Source organism: Aricia agestis, chromosome 10 (genome assembly GCF_905147365.1).
Source record: "Aricia agestis chromosome 10, ilAriAges1.1, whole genome shotgun sequence".
NCBI classification, from domain to species: Eukaryota; Metazoa; Arthropoda; class Insecta; order Lepidoptera; family Lycaenidae; genus Aricia; species Aricia agestis.
Window position 1 is genome coordinate 2,537,879 of NC_056415.1, and position 27,035 is coordinate 2,564,913.

Genomic DNA, 27,035 nt, shown 5'->3' on the forward strand with positions numbered 1-27,035 from the left:
TGAAAAGTACTAATAACATGGTCATAATAGGCTCATAATCATAGAACGATGCATAGTATAATTTGGTAGTGATGATGATGAATATAATTTGCATAGTAGCATATGCTTTCCGTTCTTAAAACAACGCCGAAACTCACAAACTTGTATCTATAAAGAATCAGGAGTTCTCTCAGCACCTTCCGAACCACGATATACCAGGTATACCTCAGTGCAAAATCTTACTTGTTGGTAGCATATGCTTAGAATACTTCTCACGAAACTGAAGTCATCACACGTTTCCCTATAAATTTTGAGGAGTTCCCTCGATTACTTATGGATCCTTCATCAGATCACCACTTTTGTGAACATAAAACCAAATTGGGATGATACCCTATATACCAAAAGAAAAATTTTGAAAATCGGTTTACAAACGGCGGAGTAATCGTTGAATATAAGAAAACGAACATAACACCTCCCCTATTTTGAAAGTCGGTTAAAATTGTAGCCTATGTGTTATTCTGATGTACAAGCTATATTATTGTAAAGTTTCATTAAAATCCGTTCAGTAGTTTTTGCGTGAAAGAGTAACAAACGGCGAAAGTTTGTTTGGATGTATGGATGTGTGGATGTATGGATATCCACACATCCACACAAACTTTCGCCTTTATAATATTAGTAGGATATTATAGTATAGAATATATATAGATGCAGTTTAATTTTTATGTCGGTTGTGATTGTAGATTTTTGATTTATATCGGCAAATTAACCTATGTATATATAATTTGACACTCAAATGGTATTTAAAAGAATAAACAATGTTGCGATCCATACACTCACCCACTTAGCCATAGGACACCCTTGTGCTGTTTTTCCTTCTTTTCCTGTGTAGCACACCTTTTCTATTCTTAATTCTTTTCCGCTTAAACCTGTGCGTGTTTCAAAATCTTTTCTTAATTCCGTTAAAGTAGATGCTGCTCCTGCAATTAAAGTAAAAAATATTTTTGAATAAAAATATTGTAGGAAAAAAACAATTTAACAAATATACGATTTAGAATTGAAGGTCAAATTTACCTAAATGTGTGTAATAGCTCCCAGGCTCTGGCGGGTTTTTGTCAGCTGGAAAACAGTTGCAATCCGGTACTTCTGTTCGTGTATTGTTTTTTAACTTTTCCAAATTCTCTAAATATTCCTTTGAATAATTGAATTGATTAATACTCTTATCTAACAACGGCGTGGAAGGTTTTGGTGAATTTTTTGGATCTTTGTCGTTGTCTGGATCATCTTCCAAAATTTCGTCTTTAGTTTGAAGTCCTGGACATGCACCGTCCCTTAGATGTTCTGGTGGAGGCTTTTTTGTTGATCCTTGTCGACAGCAAGAATATCCTACTTCATTTTTTATAGTAACTGGGCCGCCATCTCCCGCAAACACATAAGGCTCATTTCTATGCGGGTCAAAGTGAATATTTTTATAAATCTTATGGCCTGGTGGTGAATGTTCAGACTTTATTTGCTCAATGTAAAATGGCGTTTTTTGATTACTTTTTGTAATGTTTTTTTCGGGAATCCCCATATTCAAATTTTTATTAATTTGGTCAGCTTTATTGTATTTCTGGAAAGCCATGCTCTCTTGTATCCTAGGTATTTGTGCGTATGTTCCATTCAGTTCTTGTCTTCTCTCATAGGGAAAATTTTGGATAGGTAGAATTTGTCTGTGCCCAAAATTTTCATGTTTTATGGTAGATATAGGTGGTAACACATTATTCTGCAAAGATCTAGCAACCAAATTGTTCGCATATTCTCGATATGCATGATTCTGAGGTAATTCACTTACTTTCATATAGTTGTTTTGATTGACAGTCTTCTGTGGTTCTGATTTTATTGGTTCCTTAACATATTGATAACTATCTGGTATTTCGAGCTTTGGTAATAAAGGAGCAGATGGGTGTCTAAATCTAGCATCATATGCTTCTCTACTAGAACATCTCTTTTGTGCATTAACCTCGCGATCTAACTTACTTATTTGATTATTTTCGGAAACTGGTCCGATGAGCATTTTCGATTGAAAATCTTTGTTATCTTGATTGGCATAGCTTAAATCATTATTATATACTTCAGCATATTTTTGAACCTCATTTTGTACACTCGAATAAGCATTATACTGTCCTCTGACGTCTGCATAAGACGGTAATTTTTGAGGAGATTTTGTTGGATTTTTCGCTGAGTTCTGTTGATTAAAACTTCTCGGGACTTCCGTCCCCCCCTCCCAAACGTGGTGGCCACCACCTCCGAATACACCCGAGCTATAAGCTTGGGCGTTTTGTGAATAATTACCAGTGACAGGGTATACCTGTTCACCTAATCGGTAATTACCTCGGAGATGGTGGCTATACGATAAAAAATGACCGGTAGTATTTCTGTCATCCGCCACGGATATGCCGACTTTTCCATCCATCATTCGAGGCGGACCTTCCCCGGGATCACCTTTGTCAGGAGGCGTATTCGTTCCATCACGAATATGATTTTGCTTATTTAATATCATAGTTTTTAATCTTGAATTTAAATTGACCCTGTCAGATTGAGAGAACATTTGTTGTTCGGCTGCATCTTGTCTCTGTTGTTCCATTTGCTGATTTTGCATCTGCTGATTCTGACTATTTTGTATTTGGTTTTGTAATTGTTGCTGTTGATTTTGCATTTGATGTTGTTGTTGGCTTTGCATTTGACTCATTTGCTGTTGGTTTTGGATTTGTTGTTGACTTTGCATTTGTTGTTGATTTTGAATTTGCTGTTGATTCTGAAGTTGCTGCTGATTTTGCATTTGCTGCTGTTGATTTTGCATCTGCTGTTGGTTCTGCATTTGCTGTTGGTTTTGAATTTGCTGCTGATTTTGCATTTGCTGTTGATTTTGAATTTGTTGGTTCTGCATTTGTTGATTTTGTATTTGCTGATTCTGGATTTGCTGGTTTTGTATCTGCTGATTTTGAATTTGTTGGTTTTGAAGACGTTGATTGTGCTGCCACTGACGCTGTTGCCAATCGTTTTGACTTTGAGCTTGACCATTTTCAGCGTACTGCCCGCTCGAATAGTTGCCCGGATACCCGTTACAATCTAGTGAAGCTCGCGGACCGTTGCTCCCCTGCAGGTACCCAGGCTCGGCGTTTCCCGAATGCTGTCTATTCGCTACATTTTGCTCTTGCCTGTCGCCGTCGTTCGTTGTTTCGCTCGTTCCATTCTCTCCGTTACTATATTCTTCCCCATGTTCCGCCGCATACTCCGTTCGATCGAAACTCTGTTGGCTGACGGTGAAGACCGAGGCCGCCGACGTCGGGACAGAACTCTGGTAGGACGCTGCCGAAGACGGTCTGGAGTCCGTTCCCGTCGTGACCCCCGGCGTCGTCGCTTGCGCGTACTGCTGCTGGTACTCCGTGGTATAATGCGGTGCTCGAGGAGAAGGCACTGGGGTGTAGGCTCCAACCGCCGACCGGTTGGACGGGGGCCGCTGCGCCGGCACGGTTTGGATTCCGGCTTGATAGTACGTGTTGTTGGTGGCATCGAAGGTCGTGGCGACATTTTGGACGGTGTAGGTTGTGTTGGCTTGGTAGTGCGGGGACGTCGCGTACGGAGTATGGTTACCCTGATAATCCAGCGTCGTCTGCCCCGTTTGAGTCGGAAGCTGTTGGATGAATTGGTTCTGCCATCCTGCAAAAGACGACATGTGTTTTAAGTAATTTTTTTAAAAAGTTTTAATGATTTTGTAAAACAAGTCTTCGTATATTGAAATTACAACGATTATAACTTACTAGCTGTTGCCCGCGACTTCGTCCGCGTGGACTTCAGTTTATAGCGCGCGGTGTCAATAAAATTGGTGTCAAAAGCTTTTTAAAACCCTGGTACCCCTTCAATCAAAATACCCAAAACAGCCGTGTAGTGTGCACATAATATGATTTTTTTTAATTAAACTTTTTTATACCTTTTAAAGCTTATTTAGCTTTATACAACTTAGCTGCATAATGCATTACACAACTTTAGCTTTGCCCAATAGCCAATACCCATAGGCCATTAAACTATTTAGGGCGGATTCGACCAAACTGGAGTAAAATTTTACTCGAGTATAACTGTCTCCTAATCTAAGTTTGCGTTTTTCCAACTTCTAATCCAAGAATGAGGTAACGGGAGTAAATAATTAAACGGGCTATTTTGGTGGAATAAATATTAAACTGAGAATAGTTGCTGAGAACTGAGAATAACAGGGTTCACCTGTCACGGTCGGTGTCATTGTGAACTATAATTGACATTTTATTTCATACTCTTTGAGTAACTTGGTAAAATGCCTAACGCTAATACCCTAGAGTAAATTAAAGGAGTAAAATTATTCTCATGATAGTTATACTCGTGTAACTTCAAGTTTGGTCGAATCGGGCCTTAGTATTTATTATTGGTAGACAGTTGTTTCTGATTTCTATGTTGGTACGTGAGTTATTTAATAACATGTATAACAATCGAAAGAATCGAAAAGCCTAGTTTGACATGGTACCACCTCTTATAGAAATACGCATGAGCAAGCAATAGCGCGATCTAGGGAACTCTTGGTGCCATCTATTTTAAGTTTATGGAACTAACTTAATTTGACCAAATTTACGCATTTTCACCCCCTTACAACCCCCTTTTCCAGTTAGAAGTAGCCTATGTCCTTTCTCAGGCTTTAGACTATCTGTGTACAACATTTCATTACAATCGGTTCAGTAGTTTTGGCGTGAAAGCGAGACAGACAGACAGAGATACTTTCGCATTTATAATATTAGTATAGATAATATTCTAACGTATTAAAAACTATAAACAAAAACATACTAACTAATAAGTATGATTAGTTCTATGTTACAATAAAGTAAAAATTAAAACGCCATCTGTTGAATCGTATTAGAACTAAAATGTTCGTATTAGAAATTGCATCGATATATTTCTGGATTTTTTATAATATTATACATAAAATATGTTTAAGATTTTTGAAATTTTATTTTAATATACATCCAAGACCCAGGAACATTGAAAACTTTTTGTTCCGCCTGCGGGACTCGAACCCAGGACCCCGGGATGAGCGCTGGCCACGCGCAATGCGAATTCATTTTCATCGATATTTTCATGGAAATAAGATATTTTCCCACATCAAAATGTAGCCTATGTCCTTTCTCAGACTCTAGAATAACTGTGTACAAAATTTCATTGCAATCGGTTCAGTAGTTTTGGCGTGAAAGCAAGACAGACAGACAGACAGACATACTTTCGCATTTATAATATTATATATGGATATATGGATATATGGATAGTATTGATTAGAAATGCAGTAGGAGTTCTATAAGATAAGATAGATTGATTATTATTATACCAAGTGATTAAATTATTAAACATAATATTCTAACGTATTAAAAACTATAAACAAAAACATACTAATAAGTATGATTAGTTCTATGTTACAATAAAGTAAAAAATAAAGCGCCATCTGTTGAATCGTATTAGAACTAAAATGTTCGTATTAGAAATTGCATCGATATATTTCTGGATTTTTTATAATATTATACATAAAATATGTTTAAGATTTTTGAAACTTTATTTTAATACACATCCAAGACCCAGGAAAATTGAAAACTTTTTGTTCCGCCTGCGGGACTTGAACCCAGGACCCCCGGGATGAGCGCTGGCCACGCGCAATGCGAATTCATTTTCATCGATATTTTCATGGAAATAAGATATTTTCCCACATCAAAATGTAGCCTATGTCCTTTCTCAGACTCTAGAATAACTGTGTACAAAATTTCATTGCAATCGGTTCAGTAGTTTTGGCGTGAAAGCAAGACAGACAGACAGACAGACAGACAGACAGAGATACTTTCGCATTTATAATATTAGTATGGATTAAAAACTATAAACAAAAACATACTAATAAGTATGATTAGTTCTATGTTACAATAAAGTAAAAAATAAAGCGCCATCTGTTGAATCGTATTAGAACTAAAATGTTCGTATTAGAAAATATTGCATCGATATATTTCTGGATTTTTTATAATATTATACATAAAATATGTTTAAGATTTTTGAAATTTTATTTTAATACACATCCAAGACCCAAGAAAATTGAAAACTTTTTGTTCCGCCTGCGGGACTTGAACCCAGGACCCCCGGGATGAGCGCTGGCCACGCGCAATGCGAATTCATTTTCATCGATATTTTCATGGAAATAAGATATTTTCCCACATCAAAATGTAGCCTATGTCCTTTCTCAGACTCTAGAATAACTGTGTACAAAATTTCATTGCAATCGGTTCAGTAGTTTTGGCGTGAAAGCAAGACAGACAGACAGACAGACAGACAGACAGACAGACAGAGATACTTTCGCATTTATAATATTAGTATGGATTATACATATAATTAAAGATTAAATTGTATTATTAAACATACCTTGGGATGGATCTGTTTGCCAGGTAGTGGTGAACCGGTTGGGATCTCCGGCGTAGAACGGCATCGGTGCCTGCAATGAAGCAACAAATACAATAAGTACACTTTTTTTTATAAATATTTAATGAAGCCATTAAAAGTTATAGCTAGCGTGGTGTTTGTACTCGTATGGTATCGCGGCCAAGGGACGGCCTCGACTATTGTACACGTTTAAACTGATGTTAATACGTGCGACGAGGTCGTTTGCAAAATTTTTGTCTTTTTTGAGACGAAGGTAAGAATTTTGTAAGTTTTAATATTTTGGTAAATATAAAAAAAAAAAAAAAACTACGGCTAATGATAGGATCGAGTATGATATTATAATGACGTGTAGACGTTTTGAATTATATCAAAATCCTTAAAAATCTGTTAATTAAATAACAAACTTTGACGCAAAGACTTGTATTAAAAAAGTTTTCTACACATTATATTTTTAATATTCTTTAAAATGAAACTTCGCAATACGATTTAGCTGTTTAATAAAAAAACTTATGGAATATTAAACGCGTTACGGGGAACAAATTAACAAGTTGTGAAACTTGGGAGTTGTATTCTTTGTTAACGGTCGTCGGGAGTGTTTCGTAGCGCGCCGCAATCAAATTTTAACTGTTAAAGCGTAAGTTATTAATGAGTTTACATGAGTCGTGTATGTTCAATTAAAAAGTTTAATGGTTGCTTACATCTTGTGATACGATGAAGTGGTTTTAAGAAACGATAAGCAACATTATTTTCGTATTAGTAGACCTAATTACAATTTATAACAAAGGTGATGTTTAGTAAATTAACGCAATTTATATTAAAATCCTTCAAGTTTCGTAATAATCACCAAATTAAAAAAAATATTAATTAAAAGTTATGGTCATTTGCAAGCATAATCCTTTGGAACTTTGTCGATTTGCATAAAACGATTTAAAATGCTTTAAATTAATTTCGCCAAGAAACAAATACAATTAAAGGACAAACTCAATTATTATGAGAGGCGTCTTTTGACATTGTACGGTTCGCAACAAAAACATCATGGAGCAAGATAAACAAATTAAGGAAGTTGGGCGGGCGGTACTTTATTTGCCCGTGGAATTTCGCAAAATGTTTTTAGTGAACTCCGACCGAATTGTTTGTGTCCGGCTTTAATTGTGGAAAGACGATTCCTACTTTGCTAAAATACTAGACAATTCTCTGTTTTCTCGTCATATTTTACCGGACCGCGTTGTTTCTTTTAATGAAAACGGCGTAAAATTTCGTAGAACCAAAACGTTGTAGAGTTTTGCTAAGTTAAGTTTTTTAGTATGAAATGTAACAAATGTTCAATGCAAAAATATCTCCGCGTTTATCTCCGCGTAATCTCCGTCGACAGAGCTTTTGTTAACAAGCTCCCATAATTATTCTTTTTATATCCTTGTAGGTATGCTACAAGGATCTTCCGGCATCGTCAATTGACATGGAGGCGCAGAAACAGTTGTAGGTTGTGTAAAAACTGACGTAGGTAAGGCCGGGTGATTCTCATCTGCCTAGTATCATATTTTAAGCCTGCTGTAGGTACCAGTGTTCCCTGATGACAACACATAACATCGGCTGACTAAGTAGCTAGTAGTAGTATGTAATAACCGGCTCTTCTAATGTTCTTAGAGTGTTCCTTAGTAACATCTACTATCGGCTTTAAAACATGTTTCCAAACCTATTTTGTCTACCCAGTTTGGGAACAAATTATGTTTTAGCGCCCCCCTTTTTTCAATAATGCATACAGATGAAATAAATCACCCCCCCAAGCCTCTACACAACGCCCCCATTTTTTTACAGACCTACTGAACTTACTTCGGGAACTACTGTTTAAAACCTACCATAGGCTGACTAGGGTGGTCCTGCTTCATGGTGGGCGCGGCTGCAGGGCTCGGGCTAGGCGCGGGCGCGGGGGACGCGGCGGCGGGGACGCCCGGGCTCAACCCGGACACGGCTCCTCCGAGCGGCTTGCGACCGCGGTAGCTCTGGAATATTATACCACTACGTTAGGAAGGGTAGAGAATATCGAATTCCTACCATTGGGTGAAAAGTGGGAAATGATAAGTCGTTATGTAACTGTGCTATGGATACTATTTATTTTATATCACATGTAGTGTACAGTGTACAGTGGTCGGAACAGGCCACCTAATCTTTTTTTTTCCTACGTCGCAACTCTTACTTTATTTACCTTTAACAATGGCGGTTGTTACGAAGTATCGTTGATTTTAATAGATAGAGATTGTGGCACTAGTTGCATCCACAGATACGCGGTAGGAATGAGCGTCCAGCAAGAGAATCAAATGTCTTCCCTCGATTCAGCCCGCTACAGACGTTTTTTTTTTTTTTTTTTTAATGAAATAAGGGGGCAAACGAGCAAACGGGTCACCTGATGGAAAGCAACTTCCGTCGCCCATGGACACTCGCAGCATCAGAAGAGCTGCAAGTGCGTTGCCGGCCTTTTAAGAGGGAATAGGGTAATAGGGGAGGGTAGGGAAGGAAAGGGAAGGGAATAGTTGAGGGTAGGGAAGGGAATAGGGTAGGGGTTAGGGGATTGGGCCTCCGGTAAACTCACTCACTCGGCGAAACACAGCGCAAGCGCTGTTTCACGCCGGTTTTCTGTGAGAACGTGGTATTTATCCGGTCGAGCCGGCCCATTCGTGCCGAAGCATGGCTCTCCCACGTATAAAATGTAACTGCAAAGCTCATATTTTACTTTCTAATTGGACATTACTTGGTACTACTAATATATATTCTGTGACATTACTCACACTTATTCATGTACAGTAAATAATTTAAATATGATTTACATTTATAAAGAAAGAGAGATAATTAAGGATTACTTTTGATAAGAGACCTTTCTTCTACGGGAGCCTTAGATTTTTTTTATTACTATCAAGTTAATTTTTTGTGAGTAGCTTCATTTTGATAAGACTTTAGTATACAAAGGCTGGGGTCTTCAAATTAAATACTGGATGAGCTGAATCACTTTATTCGCACAACAAGTTAGGTAGGCGATGGGCAGACGACTGACTCTCGCAGGAGTTAACTCGCCACGCCACGAATATAGCTGATTTTACAATATGCAATTACCGAGAATTATAATAGACACTACAAGACGAACAACATTTTTATTTGCGAAAAATCTCGAAAGTGGTAGCTAACAGAGATAGAAAGGATTTCATACTTTGATTTGATGGTCCTAAAGTATGAACTTTTTTATTTGTAGGATAATGTTACTCTTAAATTATATGACTAATCAATATACAAAAATCAGCTCGTTAGGGTTCCGTTATAGGGTTCTGTAATCAACAAAACTTGGTTGACTACTGAACCCTAAAACGGAACCCTAACAAGCTGATTTTTTGTATATTGGTAGGTTAATAGTTATATAATTTAAGAATAACGTTTTCCTACAAATAGAACAATCCATATTTTTGGACCGTCAAATCAAAGTATGAAATCCTTTCTATTTATGTTAGCTACCACTTTCAAGATTTTTTTGCAGATAAAAATGTTGTTCGTCATAATATCAAAATGAAGCTACTCGCAAAAAATTTGCTTGATAGTAATAAAAAAAATTGTTCTAGGGCTCCCGTCCTATCAATATGAGGCGGACGAAATATTTTAGTGCGCGTCTCAGCTCAGCCATCTTTGTAAAAGTACCTTCCTATCTACCAAATTGTTATTTAACCTTTACTAACTTCCTTATTATAATTTCTAACATTACAATATTCTTTATACATTCTCACACAAAAAATATCACGGATTATAATTGGATAATATTTAGTTTTCGGTTGGGTTGTTCACAAAACATGCCAGATTTGCCGCTTTAATGGACAAACATACAAGACGTTTTACTATAGATATCTCATTACAATATTGCATTATTATAGTAAGACGTTTTTTCTGACTTCAATCGCTTACGGCAGGTAAGTGAGCATTTCGATTTTGTATTAAAATGATTTCGTACTACGTTATACGTAACTAGAAGTTAAAAATGTTGAGGAATCTAATGTTTGCGAATTGTGGTCCCTCAATTCCATTTTTTTTTTCTTTTTTTTAAAGTTTATTGCTAGACAAACAGAACAAAGTAAAGCTAGCGTGCAAACTAAATAACAAGCAGAATATAAAGGCGTACACACAAACAATAAAGGCAAATTTAGGCCTCGAACAAAGGCCGTCCATTACCGACAAAGGTCTTTCTTAACCAACTTGTCCGCAACTTGGCTTTGTGGAACTTTGCGCCTAATTTTAATTGCCTCTGTCACATGAAATATGATGTTTCGAGGTTCCGGATCGGTTCCGGATTTTCCTAAGTTTTGGTTCCGCTGTGATTGGCCAAAATAGAAGAACCGTTGACAGCAGATGAAATAACAATAGGAATTTTAGATGTATCGAAATACTCTATAAGCTTTGTAGCTAAATACGAAAATTAAGTGATATTAATATTACAATATTACCTTTTATTGGTATTAATAAAGAACACAATACTTGAAAGTATTTAGAAAATATAAAAATACTATAACCGAATTTGATATATCGAAATAAGTTCCGTATCTAATAAGACGAGGAAGTTTTACGATGCCATATTATTGTAAGCCCTGCCGACTTAACTATGTCGATTGAAAGGCTTTCTGTAATCTGTTCAATTGATGTATCTCAAAATATATTTCTTTTTCTGGAAAATATAGGCTCACATTATAAGTAATAAGTAATAACTGTATAAGCCACGCACAACTTTATGATCTTTTTTCGGACCAACGGACGTCATCCCGTCATATATTTTATGAAATTTTAACTTTAAAAATCGTTGTCAATTAAAGTAAGGTATTTAATAATTTTCTAGTTATTTTTTTTTATTTCTCCGACATTAACAAATTTCACAATAAAAAAAATATCAAAATCAGTTATGTATTCTCGAGATTAGCGATTACACACACATTTAGAGATCATTCATTTTTATATAATGTATAAGATTAGATCACTGTAGCCTATATATACCTTTATAGCTTATAGTCTGAAACATTAATATAGTGCTGGCCTATAACCGAACTAAGCTAAACCAAATAAAATGACGTCGGTGTGGGGCAAACCGCACACATTTACCTCTAAGCTCTACAAGCTCTACCTTCCGTTCATTTACCTCTGAGTTTCTGTTACAGTGAACCCTATATCTTCGGCATAAAGGTCATCTCAGAGGTGAAACAACCATGAATGGATTCTCCGTTTCCGATACCAAATAGTCGTATATCCACTATTTCCACTATTGAACAAATAATTATCGTTTAAGAGACAAATTCTTATACTCCAAATCGCAGGCGCTAGCCAAGCTTACAATCGAATGAAGATCAATTGCACGAGAATTAGATTGATCTATTTACAATTTCAGGATCTATTTCCTTTTTTTACCAAAGTGATATTGAATTACTTTTTAGGAATGACGTAATAATTTGATAAAAAAATATTATATTTAAACAAGTAGGTAATGTAATCAGTCTATTTATGAATGAATATTGATTCTTAATACAATTCGAATCCACGTCATCGAACATAATTATCATATCTGCGAATAAAATCGATAATTTATCATCAATCAATGAAATAGTACAGACTCTGAGTATTCTGTACGTATATTTGATTCACTTATGAATGAAAACTATAACTTCATTTTGATAACTAAAAGCGTATGCTATATACAAAGTTGAATCATCATACACATCACACATATAATATTACGCAAAAGTCGGAGAAGAGGGCGCTACTAGCATGTACAGTAAGTAATATGATCAAAATCAGACCTTATGCACACCTCATAATTATTAGAATATTCGTAGAAAGCCAAAAACGTCGTCAAACGTCGAACAAAACTTTTTGTTTACAGTCTATGCTGGTGCTGCCGTCTAGCGCGAATACATTACAGTATCCTATTAAGAGGATACAACAGGGGCTAGAGAAATGAAAAAAAAGTACGTGTAATATCTATAGCTGCCTCCCTTACCTCAAGCCGATACCGCAGAACGCGATAGAGACAACTGCAGAAAATCCAGAAAATCAACGATTCGTTGTCCCCTGATTCCTTCTCCAAAACTTAACCGATTTAAGTACTTTTTTCATTAAAGATTAAAAAAAGGCTTGAGCTGTGTTCCTATGTTTTGCTTTTTTTGTATAATCTAGCTAAATCTGTTTTCTGGACGTTTGAACACAGCGGAAAATCTGGCCATTTTTTTGGGTTTTTGAACGTTCATATCTTATTTAATAATTAAATTATGAAAAAAAAGAAAACATAGGGACATTGTATTAGTGGCCGTAGATATTCAGGAAAAAATTATAACTCGACTAGATTATCCAGGGAGGAAACAGGGGACAACGTTTGTATGGAAAAAAGGGCGGTGTGGAATCCTCTTAACCTACAAAAGACGAAGATTTTCATCACTATTTTCAAAATAGTAACTCAATGTTATCGATATCGTCTAATCGAATTTATCGACAAAACATGTCCAAGAATAACAAAGAATTGAAGTCACGAAGCCAGTATGATTTACCTCATCGTCCAAGGTCGTCTTTGATCTTTTGGCACACAACCAGAAGGTAAACTCAGAATTTGTGTGACGAACTAATATCCGAATTTCTTGTGTACATCACCATGATTTATTTTGCATTGTTCATTTCATGTGTATTCGTTTATCGCTTTCGGAAATAGGTAAATGTTAACAAATATTTAATGTTGTTTCTGCATTTTGTTATTTAGTTATGTAGAAAATCTTTAATATTTATAAGTTTAGACTAATGACGTTAATTTAATTTTGACATAATAATTAATAATAAACCAAAAAAATATAAACTCGACAAAATTAATGTGGCTTTTGTTATTGAAGACGTGATATTAAAATTGATTGTTATAACCACCAAACGAAGCTTAGTTAAGATTTTTGACAAGGTTAATTAAACCGGTACTTACTCGATACTATAATATTATATTTTTATTAAAAGATATTCGATATAATAAGTAGATGTTATTTGCAGTATAATCCGAATTCCATAGCAAAGTGTTAAACACTTTGCTATGGAATTCGGATCGATATAATACAAAACTGTGGCTAAAACTTATATTATAAGTTTTAGCCACAGTTTTAGCCTATCTGTACCAAAAACCGCCCTGACCCAAAAAGATAATGTTATCACTACTTCCTCATAATTAATCATCACTATAGCGATGGCTGGTATATAGACCGCGATAAACTCCAAGGAAACGGAGTTCCGAGTTACACTCAAATACGAAGCAATTGTTTGCTTATTGAAAAAAAAAAAAATATTAAGTATGAATAGCGATGCACTTAAAAATACACAAGTTTGTACTTGTGTATTTTTAAGTGCATCGCTATTCATACTTAATATATATTTTTTTAATGAAATAAGGGGGCAAACGAGCAAACGGGTCACCTGATGGAAAGCAACTTCCGTCGCCCATGGGGCATGGACACTCGCAGCATCAGAAGAGCTGCAGGTGCGTTGCCGGCCTTTTAAGAGGGAATAGGGTAATAGGGGAGGGTAGGGATGGGAAGGGAAGGGAATAGGGTAGGGTAGGGAAGGGAATAGGGTAGGGTATTGGGCCTCCGGTAAACTCACTCACTCGGCGAAACACAGCGCAAGCGCTGTTTCACGCCGGTTTTCTGTGAGAACGTGTTATTTCTCCGGTCGAGCCGGCCCATTCGTGCCAAAGCATGGCTCTGCCACGTAAAAATGTGAAAGTGTATCTGTCTATAACCTCTTCACGCTCAAACCGCGTAGGTAATAATTGTGTAATTTTTGTATTAAATATTAATTATTATGTAGTTTTCAATTATTTATAAATTATAATAATATGGACTCTAATTTGTCTGAATTAAACGATTTGAATATTATGTTCTGCGTTCCAACATCAGTGACTTCTGTAAGTTATTAAACATTTTTTAGAATACTTGATGCCCTTGTGAGTTGTGATATTAAATGCTGTTTATTATTAGTTATATATTAATATATTTTTCTATTAAAATCGAATTAGTAAGCTTAGAAGCTACCGACTACCGTGAAACAAACTGAATAGCTATGTCCACAATGTGCACTTTCATCTTCAATTTTCGTCATCAACTTTCATATTGGCGCATTCAATAATTGAATGCGTCAAGGAACGTAACGCCAATATTGTCATTTTTGAAGTTTTGAATACGGTCAGAGGGCATGCGTCGCGGGCATGCCTCACGTTCGCTGTTGACTGCGCTATAACGCATGCCCTTGACGAACAGAAAAAGGCACAGTGTAACATAAATTGCCAGAATCAAAACATTTTTTATTTATTTCTGTAATCGGGTAAAAATATAACTAACATAAGCTTAATTAACATAATCATTCTCGAAGATCCATCATCATAGGTAATTACTATAATAAGGTCAGCCTTGTGAAGCGTCATTTAATAAGATACTAGCTATTTGACCGAGCTTTGCTCGGTATTCGATAAAACACGAATAAAATGACATTTTCTAAAAATGATTCCTAGCTAGATCGATTTATCGCCCCCGAAACCCCCTATATACTAAAGTTCATGAAAATCGTTGAAGCCGATTCCGAGATTCCAATTATGTATATACAAGAATTGCTCGTTTAAAGATATAAGATTATGTAAGGCATCGCTTGTTAGAAGTATTTTCATAAGAAAATAGTTTCTCAAGTGTATTTAAGATAGTTCCTATGAGCTTTACTTTATATCAGCCGATAGTTTAATTAGATACTATATACATACAAATGAACATTATGTCTGTCTGTTGCCTCCTCACGCTTAAACTACTGAACGGATTTAGATGCATTTGCCACGGAAATATTTTTAAGTCCTGTAAATTATAGGTAGTGCATATTATAGTGCTCTAATATTATGTTTTGACTTGTACTATTATCTATTCTGTGGTTTTAATAATAATGCTCTTGTAAAAACGTTGTCACATGAAATAATCCATTGAAAAAGGTCACTTCTTGGCTCAAAATATTGTAATTTTCCGGAAAAACTGGCGGAATGGAAATTTGTAAAGGACCAACGAAACGGCTAATGTATGCTAATGCACAGTTGGGGCATTATTACATTTCGTTCATGTGACAACAATGCGCTTTAGATAAAAATATAATTTACTAGCTTCGTTGCGCCAAAAGTTTATCGCGCGGGAAGCGGAACATTTTTCGCGATAAAATGTATCCTATGTCCTTTCCCGGGACTCAAAGTATTTCTATACTCAGCAAAATCGTTTAAGCGTCAAGACAGATAATCGCATTTTTTTTTAAATGAAATAAGGGGGCAAACGAGCAAACGGGTCACCTGATGGAAAGCAACTTCCGTCGCCCATGGACGCTCGCAGCATCAGAAGAGCTGCAAGTGCGTTGCCGGTTGCTTTTAAGAGGGAATAGGGTAATAGAGGAGGGTAGGGAAGGGAAGGGAAGGGAATAGTTGAGGGTAGGGAAGGGAATAGGGTAGGGGTTAGGGGATTGGGCCTCCGGTAAACTCACTCACTCGGCGAAACACAGCGCAAGCGCTGTTTCACGCCGGTTTTCTGTGAGAACGTGGTATTTATCCGGTCGAGCCGGCCCATTCGTGCCGAAGCATGGCTCTCCCACGTATAATATTAGTATGGATTTAAATCTCAATGACCGTTTTAAATGCACATTTTAATTTTGGTGAAAAACTGGCGAAAATGATGGTAATTTGAGTACCTCTCGCCGGTAATGGGCCAGCGAAACGGCTAATGTATGCAAACGTGCCCACGGCTTACAGGGCCAGTTTGGGCTAACCAGTAGGATTATATTTCGTTTTCAGGAAAATAGGCAGATAACTTTTAAGGGCGCGTTCAGACGTACGCGTTTTCCCTAACGCTATAGCAGAAAACGCGCACGGCACGAACGCACCGCAAATTCAAATGTTACATAATATTTAATATCTATTTTGTGTATACCATAGATTTAAGCATTTTTCGTGAACGTAATGGAGAGGAAATGCCAATTGAAAATATTACTGTTTGTGAAAATATTTTCCCAAGTTGAAAGTTGAAACTATGAATAAATGAAGTATTGCTGGATATTATGCTTTTTCCTGTTGTTAATATATTATACTTAGTACAAAGTTTAAAAATATCTGTTTGTCAAAAATTTTTAAATCTAGAATCTTTGTTTTTCTACTGTCAATAAAGTAGTCCAGTGTTCCCATTCTGTAGATACTCACGCCAAGAATAACAAACAACGAAACACAATAGTAAAATAACAAAGAAGAAACAGAATTTCAATCTTCAATATAAAACTGGACAAGTTCAATATTTTGTTTGATTTAAAAGTTTAACGACGGGTTAAATGGTTCGTTTAGTTCTTAAATACACTCTTTATAAAATTGATAATTGATTCATTCATTTATCCAATTGATAAATAATTTACCAACTTAAGTGGTTGTAATTTGATACATAGTAATGTTATAGGTTACTGGAGTCTGAACTATAACAGGAATTTAAGAAAACTAGGGTTACTACATGCAGCAAACATTTAATTAATTGCCAAAATATCGTCCACCTTTGTCTACAATAATGACAAAACAATAAAGTAACTTTTATTCAGAAGCTAGTAGGTACCTAGTTACTTTTCAAAAGTTAAAAATATTTAAAAAATTATGTTGCATGCAAAATTTCAACTTTTATATACAAACATTTGCAGCTTTGAAAAAACTATCTTTAAATATAATATTTATTATTATATGTAACAAGTATTGAACTGATGTGAGCTGTTTAATTATTTTTGCTAAGGAAGATCGGAGATTTCTGGCACAAGTCTTACTTAATAGAAATCTCCACCAATGTTTTTGTAAAGCTGTATTTTTTGTGAATAAATAAATTTATTATTATTATTATAATTTATTATTATCTAAATATTAAAAAAAATGGATTTTCAATTGTGTTAGTAACGCTATAACTCGATAACGGCTGGACCGATTTGGCTAATTTTGGTCTTAAAATGATCGTGGAAGTCCAGGGAAGGCTTATAAGTGACACGAAGTTCACAGGGACATCTAGTTATTAATATGTCCTTTCCTACAGCAAATTACATGCAAAATGGTTCAGCTATTAAGAGGATACACCAGGGGCGAGAGAAATTGAAAATAGGTATTTGAAAATGTATTGCTGTCTCACCAATCTCAAGTCTCCCACCGCAGAGCGCGATAGAGACAACACGACAAAAGTTCTAATAAAAGAACAGAAAATCTTCGATTCGTTGTCCGCTAATTCCTTCTCCAAAACTTAACCGATTTAAGTATTTTTTTCATTAAGAATTAAAGCAAGGCTTGAGCTGTGTTCCTATGTTTTATTTTTTTTGTATATTCTAGCCAGTTTTGTTTTTTGGATGTTTGAACACAGAGGAAAATCTGGCCTATTTTTTTGGGTTTTTGGACGTTCTTATCTTTTTAATTATTAAATTATGAAAAAAAAGAAAACATAGGGACATACTAATAGTGGCCATAGATATTCAGGAAAAAAATCATAACTCTACCGGCATTATCCAGGGAGGAAACAGGGGACAGCGTTTGTATGGAAAAACGGCGGTGTGGAATCCTCTTAAGGTAAAAAAGTAACAGACACATAGACCTTTGCATCTAAAAATTAGTATGTATTTTATAGTTGGCAGCCCTATATCCGACACGTGTTGGACCACGTCGACGAGATATTCCTGCGCGCGGCGGGGGAACTACTTGTGGTCTACAATTACTAGACACGATGTAGCCGTGTACTACAACTATGACTTGTGGTGTGGTGTAACAAAACTAAGTGATAATACTTTCTGGTATGCATAGAGTCCGCTGTGAAAGTAGCTGCGCTGAAAGAGTAACTTTTTTTCATCTTTGGAAAAAATCATGACACTCGGGCGCTTGCCCATACAAAAGTGAAAAAAAATATCTTTCGGCGCTGCTACTTTCACAGTGAACTCTAATATAAGGAATTCATACACACCTTAAAGTATTATCACTTAGTTTTTTTCCACCTTGTATAGATATTATAGTAGATAACATGTACTTTAATTATAATAATGTTGCCCGCAATTTCGTGGCGATAAAATTTGTGTTTCCTGCATAAACCGTACAATTTTCCGGGTTGAAAAATATCCTATATCCTTTCCCGGGAAATTCATGTTAATAGCATCGAATAGACTCTGAATTAATACTGGACTGATTCTTATGAGGTATAGTATAGTTTAAGTAGACCCCGGGGGAGCACAAATTCCACGTTAATTATTATCCTAATGACTTACGTGAAAATATGTTCGATTCTCGCGGTATATCTGTTTAAGCGCGGGCAGAGCCACGCACAACCTCTAGTTGTTAATTTTAATATTTTGGTAGATAGTATTCAATGTGAATCAATTAAAGGTAACAATTGTTTTTGTAATATAGATCGTAATAAAAATTTAAACTGTTTAAATTGAACTATAAACAAGACTACATATAAATTTCGTTCATGCAAATCTAAGTATTAAAGGATATTCAGAAATAGTGTGTACAAAACAAGTTATGACTTAGCGCTTTGTAGAGTCTAAGCGAAATAACACAGCTTAATACGTATTGTTTAAATGTAAATAGGAAGAGAAAATACAGCCTGAAAGTCAATTGTTGCATACAGACCGACTTTAATAACATAAACCACTTTCTAATAAACTTATTGTAAAGTACATATTTATAAGCTCTATGTAGAGCATGTCAATGCTCTATTGAAGACGCTTGTTTTAATAAAAATTATTCTATGGTTCATTATTAAAACTTAAAACTACGCAACTTTTGTGATTAAGTAATCTTAATCTATTCTGATAGAGAATCTGTTATTTATTTTGGCGTAGTTTAGGAAAAATAATTTCAAATTGTTTAAAGATTTTTTTTTATGAAATAAGGGGGCAAACGAGCAAACGGGTCACCTGATGGAAAGCAACTTCCGTCGCCCATGGACACTCGCAGCATCAGAAGAGCTGCAAGTGCGTTGCCGGCCTTTTAAGAGGGAACAAGGTAATAGGGGAGGGTAAGGATGGGAAGGGAAGGGAATAGGGGAGGGAAGGGAAGGAAACAGGGTAGAGAAGGAAATAGGGTAGGGGATTGGGCCTCCGGTAAACTCACTCACTCGGTGAAACACAGCGCAAGTGCTGTTTCACGCCGGTTTTCTGTGATAACATGGTATTTCTCCGGTCGAGCCGGCCCATTCGTGCCGAAGCATGGCTCTCCCACGTATAAACCACCCACGATTGTCACATCTCCACTATGGTGCGTTCTCAGAGCACAGAATACGTGTGAAACATATATTTTTTTACTGTGTAGCTATTGTCGCGCTCACACACTGTAGTTATTATGTGCTCGAGTGAAAGAGTCAAATAGCGATGAGTCAATGTACAAAATCTACTTATTCCGCGACCGTTGTATGTCATATCAGGTACGTATTATGAAGGTTATCTATTGTGGTCCTATTAAACCTCTTAACCTTCCTCGTTTAGACGTAATAGGACCGAATTGATTGTTTCCGGTACACTGTGGGGCCCACTACGATTTAAATATAACTATTAGACTACAGTTTAGATCAGCTGTTTTACCTGCTATTAAAGATTTACTGCATTATAATTCCGATTATTGCTTAAACTTTATGTAGGTTAAGCAATTATTGAAATGTGCTATGCTTCGGCCCAAATGGGCCAGCTCTACCGGATCTAAGACTAGAATCACAGAAGTGACACGTGTATCTTCTTTGGCTTTGTAAATGTCCATGGCGAGTTATCGCTTATCATCAGATTATCTGTCTGCTCATTTTTTGTTTCATTTAAAAGAATAACGAAAATTATTCTTGTAAGTATCGACATATCGCACATCCTCTAAAAAAGTGTCATATCACAAAAAAACAAGTTTTGAGAAAAACGCGATTTAAATATATTTTTTAACTATTTGTGTTATTACTAATTTATTATTATTGATTTGCAACTTTCAAAAACAGAAACAAGTGAAGAATTTATTAAGCTTGTTTACAGAAAGAAAGAAAAAACACTATAAGAAAATATGTAAATTTATTAAAGAAAAAAGAAAATGTGTCCCATAATGTGACTCTTTTTCACATTACTTAGCAACAGATATTAAAATAAAATACTACTTCTTAAACAATAAAGCGAGGAAAATAATTTCAAAAACTCTAAATAACCAACAAAATCTAAGCATTATTTTAAAGGAACTCTCCAAATCACAAATAATATTAAGCTACGTTAAAATATTACATTATCTTTGACCCACCATTTACATCGTAAAAACTTAATTAGTACCTTCTTGATTCTTCAAAGTATAACTTAATTAGTATACTTATTAGTATAACTTAATTAGTATCTTTAAATTACAAAAATAAAAATAAAAAAACATGACAATAGCCTCTGTGCAACACATAACTAATAACTTAATTAGTTTCCTTAAAGTTGGGAATAAAAAGAAGAATAGTAATTGGGAATGTGATTATTCTCCAATAAACTTAAGAGATCTTTTTTTTTATTCTCTTTTATTTTAGGGCGACATCTATACGCCCTTTTAATGTTAATATTTTCGGAGTTGATTTGTTTTCGGCTGATTTCAGCCTCCTTAAAATGATCATCTTTATAGGAATGTTTATAAAAAACTTTGTTAGGTTCGCCTTGGGTCACTTTAAAAACTTTCAAATCAGCAGTCTTCAAATTCTTCGCATTGAAGCCGATGTCTTCTGATAAACTCTTCATTGAAAAAAAATTTTTAAAGCTCATTTCGTTCACGTGGTATGGTTTACCTTTTTTTTTTGCGGTTCTGATAATTTGTGCATATTGGCTGGGGACATAAATGGGGCCAGACTTAAGGTTTTTCTTAATAGCCTTTTCTATAGTGGAATGTACAGAATCACCTTCATTTTGTGTGTGGCCGGTGATGAGGTACTTATGAGTTATTGATTTTATCTTAGGATACTTTAACAAAGCGAAAATGTACATTGAAAAAATAAATTTATTCTTCTGCTGGCCACAGCAATTGTCTGAAAAAAATACTATTTCAATCCCTGGCCCATCATAATCTACCATTTTCTTATCTATAAAATCAAGTATGCAAGATCCGATTTCGTCTGCGCCTCTGTTAGCTTCTCCTTCATGCCATAAATAGCATTCCGTATGATCAGATCCAAGTTCACTTATTGTAAAATTTAGATTATTTAATTTCGACTTATAATAGAATACGGAAACATCTCCTTTTGGCGTTTGCAGCACAGCCTGTAAATCATACACTGCAACAATATAGTCAGCACTCACATTAAGTTTTTCTTTCTCTTTTTCGAGTCTAGACAGTTCTTTTTCTTCTAAGTGCGTTGTATACTTAATATTCAATTTCTCTTTTCCAGAGCTATCGGCATTTTCATAACTAACACATAACTCGCAACGATCTTTTTTAGGTATGAAGAAGCTTATGTTAAATTCTTGGTTAAAGATTTTTGCGTACATTTCGTGGTGTGCTGCTGGAAGACCTTGCTTTAAACATTCTGTTTTGTAATCTTCATATAAATCTGCAATACATTTACCACCATCGATGAACTCTCGGCTAGAATTTTTTCTAATATAGTGGCTTTCTATTCGTGGTATCGACTGTATGTGATCTCTGACAGATTTTTTAATGGATTCATCAATTTTTTTATGATTGCCATGTTTTCCTCTTTTATCTACCTCAACAAAACCTAGCTCTCTCTTATTAAAAACTGTTCTTACAACTCGGTCGTTAATATCTAAGGTAGCCATAAAGAACTTTTTGCACACTCGTATTTCTTCATTATTCACGATAAAATAATAGGCATTATTGTGTTTGCGAGGCTTCTGTTTCCCCGTAAAACGAACTGCAGGCATAATTTCTTTGGTACAGTTATTTATAAAGTTTCGTTGCAAGTTAATGTCCCCTAATTCCCAATATTTACTAAAAATTCTCATCCTGTCTTGACTTTGAATTTTTACCGAACATTGCATTTTACATTTATTAATTTCACATGGTGGTTTCATGGCCCGTGCAGGAACAGTTTTCTTTTTTTTAGATCTCGAAACATAAGACTGACCGGTATTACGTAATTTCTTTGCTTTGACACTTAGCCACTCATCAACTCTTGCTAGACGTTTTCTGCCTTTCTTAACATTACTGTTGTCCTCCATTTCAGTCAAATTTTGTGCCGCTTCTTCATCTATATTTTCTTGTGCAGATTGTGACGGTAGTCTAATGTTTTGAGTAATTTCTTCATTACTCTCCTGTACAGATTGTGACGGTGGTTGGATATCTTGGACACCTTCTTCATCTTTGTTCTCCTGTACAGATTGTTGGATGGGTAAGTCAATGTTTTGGTCACTTTCACTAACTTCATTCTTCTCTTCATATTGAGGGCTCGATTGTCTTAAGTTTTGGTCGCCTAACACTTCTGGGTCATTTATACTGGTTGGTGGGATTACATGCTGTACCGTAGAAGATCTGGAAGAGCTCCTGGAAGAACCGCTGGAAGTGCTACTGGAAGAACTACTCGAATAGTTAGGGTCCTTCACCGAATCGTCATCATCTTCAGAAAAATATTCCGAGTTTAGAGTCTGTTCAAGGTCATCGTTAATTGTTCCGGTATCGTCTGATACATCAATGCCTGGTTTTATACTACTGGTGGTGGGTACTAAATCATCTGCAAAAAAATTATATACTTAAAAAAGAGAATATACAATATTATGATAATTTAGCAAATTATATTAGTATTAGTTAGAAGTAGTAATATTAATATTATTTATATAAGTATTATAATATGAGAACTAAGAAACAGACGTCAATGTAGATGAGTTAGCAAATAAAGCAATATACAGAACAACCAAAAGATGCGTGTAGGTATAGCAAGTAGAAAAGTATTTTTTAAAACTTACCTGTGCGGTTCATGTTATTATTTTCTTTATTGTTATCATTTCCACACATTTGCAGTAACCGCTTGCCTCGACCTTCTTTAAATTGGCTAGCCATTTTATACCTAAAAAAAGAAAACTAAAAGTTAACGTCATTTTGGGCAACTTTGAATTGCGGTTTAACTTTGAACAATACATTATTGTATTGTTCAAAGTTTAACCGCAATTCAAAGTTACCTAAAATAAGCGTACTTAAATAGTGGTATTAAACTGCCAAATATTTTAGGTAACTAGCAAGCGGAACTAGCGCAACCAATTGATATGTTTTCATATATCTGTACTAAATCCAACGATATATATGGAATCAAGTTTAGCAGTCATTTTTTATTTTATAAGTACTATTAATGTTACACCAATTGGCGGCGCTAATTATATTAAACATTTATCAGTAAAACATTGAAAGGTGAACCTAACCTAACCTAGTATATTATTTGCGTTTTATATATTGCAAGTGAACAAAAATCTAGGATTGAATAGTAAAAAAGTGACACAATATATGATACAATCTTTTTTTAGAAGAATAAATTACAAATCAACAGCAAAGTTGACAACGATAACGTCATAACCTATGATGTGACATTTTTTTAGACTAAGCTGAACACAAATTATGTCATAACCTTTAATGTGGCACTATTTTAGATAGGCATGTAAGTATTTTTTAGTTTAAGTTTCTAAAAAACAGTCGTAAAATGTGTTACGACTGTTTTTTACTCATTAATATATAATAATGACAAAACGACTTACCCACAATACTGTTATAACACAGCTTATGACTACTTTCACCAGCACTAGCACACGTCCACCCGTCACAAGCCGTGATGCGGCACTGTCGTGGAGCGGGGGGCGCGGGATTACGCTCCGTAAAAAACCGACACTACCGCCATCTTTTGATTAATATTTGCACTAATGTTATGGCTGTTTTCTTGAGCGATAGGAGGGAAAAAAATGCATCAAACTGTATTTTTATCTTAATACTAGGTTTTTTTGTGTTATGACAGTTTTTTAGAGGATGTGCGATATTATGTTCAATGTTCATGTGAAATGGACATCTTTGTTCTACTTAATTATGTGCTACTTAATTATGTACTGTAGATCTGTATATTTGTCAAATTAATAAATTGTGTTTATTTATTATAACTATCAACATTAAGGGTAATATCTATTCAGAAGTTTAGTCACAACTCACAGCTAATGTTATCCAAACACAGCTGATGTAATCTATTGTTCATTTATAAACTATCTGCAATAATATTACCCTTTCATACTACTGTCTTCCTTTGTTTACCATTGCGATTGTAAATTATATCATAAGTATTAACTATCATTCACAAGTATTTATCAACATTCATCAATCAATTATTTAGTCAATCAAAACCAGGTTAAAAAAGTATGCTCAAGTATCTACATCATACTGATGATTAAGATAAAGATGATAATAATGATCATAATAATTAAGATGATTGATAAATAGCTTTCAATAATCATTATGTTTGACGTTTACATTCACAAAACTCAAAAGAGGATAAACGTCAAGAACGAGTGACGCTTATCATTCAAAATATGAGGAGTTATTACCTCAAGTTCAGAGCGGTAAAAACGAGGAAAGAGACGGAGGTGATGACGTCACATGCGCAGGCGCAGCCGAACAGGCAACGTCGCCGACTTCAATATTTTGTACATAGAGGGCGATTGTCATGTGAGCGGGACACACGTATACGAAAGAACGGGATGACAGATCGAACATAACATAAATTAACTCTGGACTCTATTGTTATAACGATAAAGCATCAATTGATATGACAGCCGCTCCAGCCACATTTTTATGCTTTTTATAGGTTGCCCGTAAGAGCGTTAGCGCATAAAAAATTACTTGACCCAGTTAAATAAATTATTCTAGAGGTAGAGTTAATCTTATTAGGAATATAGAGCATTTTGCAGATATTACTATAGAAGGGCTTACTTGAATAATGAATAGGCGCCAATAATAAATAGCACATGACAAGCAGAAGATAGCAAAAAGAGAAAATGATAGAAGTGGGCACGAAAAATATTAACTATTTCACAGGTTATGACTTGTGACTTAAGGAAAATTGCAATGCGCCGTGCGATCAAGACATCAAAAGCTCAACATATTTTAGTTAAACTAAGGTCAAGTGACAAGTCGTATTCTCTACAAGAAATTATGAAATTCCAAAATTATTTTTTTATTAACCAATCAAGACATACAATTTAAAATACGAATTCCGAAAAAAATGTTAATTAAACTTTAATTGCAACTTCCCCTCATATTGCGATAAATATATATATATATATATAAATAAGTGGGAGGGAATTTTGGGGGGTGGGGGGTTCACCCCCAGTGCCGGGGGGTCTGGAGATGGGAACTACCCCGGGGTCGACGACACATCGACCGTCCGACCCACCCTGTATTGAACCTTTGCGGACGTGATGTGTCTTATTTTGTGTACGAAACTTACATTTTTTAAATAGTCTACAATTGAAGAAATGGTTGTCTTGTTTTTTCTTAATTTTTTAGATTATTTTTCCGACCCAAATATCGACCAATAGAATTGCACCATTCGACGTCACGTGGTACAACCTACATGGTATTATACTGATAATTTTTTGAAAATTTTCTCTGGTAGTTGCTATATATAAAAGACAAACACGTCAAACTGACAGGTTGAATTCAATTGTGTCTCATGGTGCAATTATATTGGCCGACATTTGGGACGGAAAAATAATCCCCCGAATACCACACGAGCTTCAAAATTATCTGGCATTTCCCTCAAGGTTCCCTGCAAACAAATAAAGTCGTCAAGTTTTTCAGGAAAAATCACTCGCGCTTCGCGCTCGTGATTTTTTAACCTGAAAAACTTGAATCCTTCATTTGTTTGCAACGAACCTATCGGGAAATATCCGATAATTTTGAAGCTCTTGTGGTATTATAAGTGAGTATTTCTCGATACATCGGAATTCAGAGTAAAGAAATCAATTTGAAATTAATTTATTTCTAATGTTTATTTGTATTGAATACTTACTAGATGATAGTATAACTTAATTCATAAATTGTCTACCGCATAAGCCTTTCCTGGACTTCCACGATTGTTTCAAGGCTAAAATTAGTAAAATCGGTTTAGCCGTTCTCGAGCTTTAGCGAGACTATCAAGTCTATAATTAATTTTTATTTATACAGATGATAAGAAAGTACGGGATAGATTTTGATGAATTGCGCAGATGCAAAATGCTACGTTGAAAAACAATAACATTTATCATTAACAATAACATTACTTATTCTCCCCCCTGGAAGCCTCCGTGGTCCAATGGTTTAGAGCGTGGCTTTTGACTCGGACGTCGACGTGGATTCGATTCCCGCGTTGGAAACATGTTATTTCCAAGTTTGGTTAGGACAATGCAGGCTGATCACCTGATTGTCTGATAAGTAAGATGATTCATGCGTCGGATGAGCATGTAAAAAGTCGGTCCTGCGCATGATCTCTCGCCAGTCGTGTCGGTTCTCCGTCCCACTGGGTTATGAGAGCAAAGGAATAGAGAGTGCTCTTGTGTACTGCGCACAC

At 35.4% G+C, this 27,035-nt stretch overlaps 1 protein-coding gene across 4 annotated transcripts in view; it reads right to left on the reverse strand.

Annotated features, from left to right (window-relative positions):
• LOC121730852 (DNA N6-methyl adenine demethylase) overlaps positions 1-27,035 on the reverse strand; it is a 130,330-nt gene that overhangs the window by 12,634 nt on the left and 90,661 nt on the right. For 2 of the 4 annotated variants that reach the window (XM_042120044.1, XM_042120045.1), the window contains exons 5-8: positions 8,307-8,450; positions 6,433-6,502; positions 1,051-3,678; positions 817-956 (exon numbers count right to left, since the gene is read on the reverse strand). In XM_042120044.1, the coding sequence (XP_041975978.1) occupies positions 817-956; positions 1,051-3,678; positions 6,433-6,502; positions 8,307-8,450 (2,982 nt within the window). The remainder of the gene's footprint in view (positions 1-816; positions 957-1,050; positions 3,679-6,432; positions 6,503-8,306; positions 8,451-27,035) is intronic. The other 2 variants (XM_042120046.1, XM_042120047.1) reach the window with 1 other exon arrangement.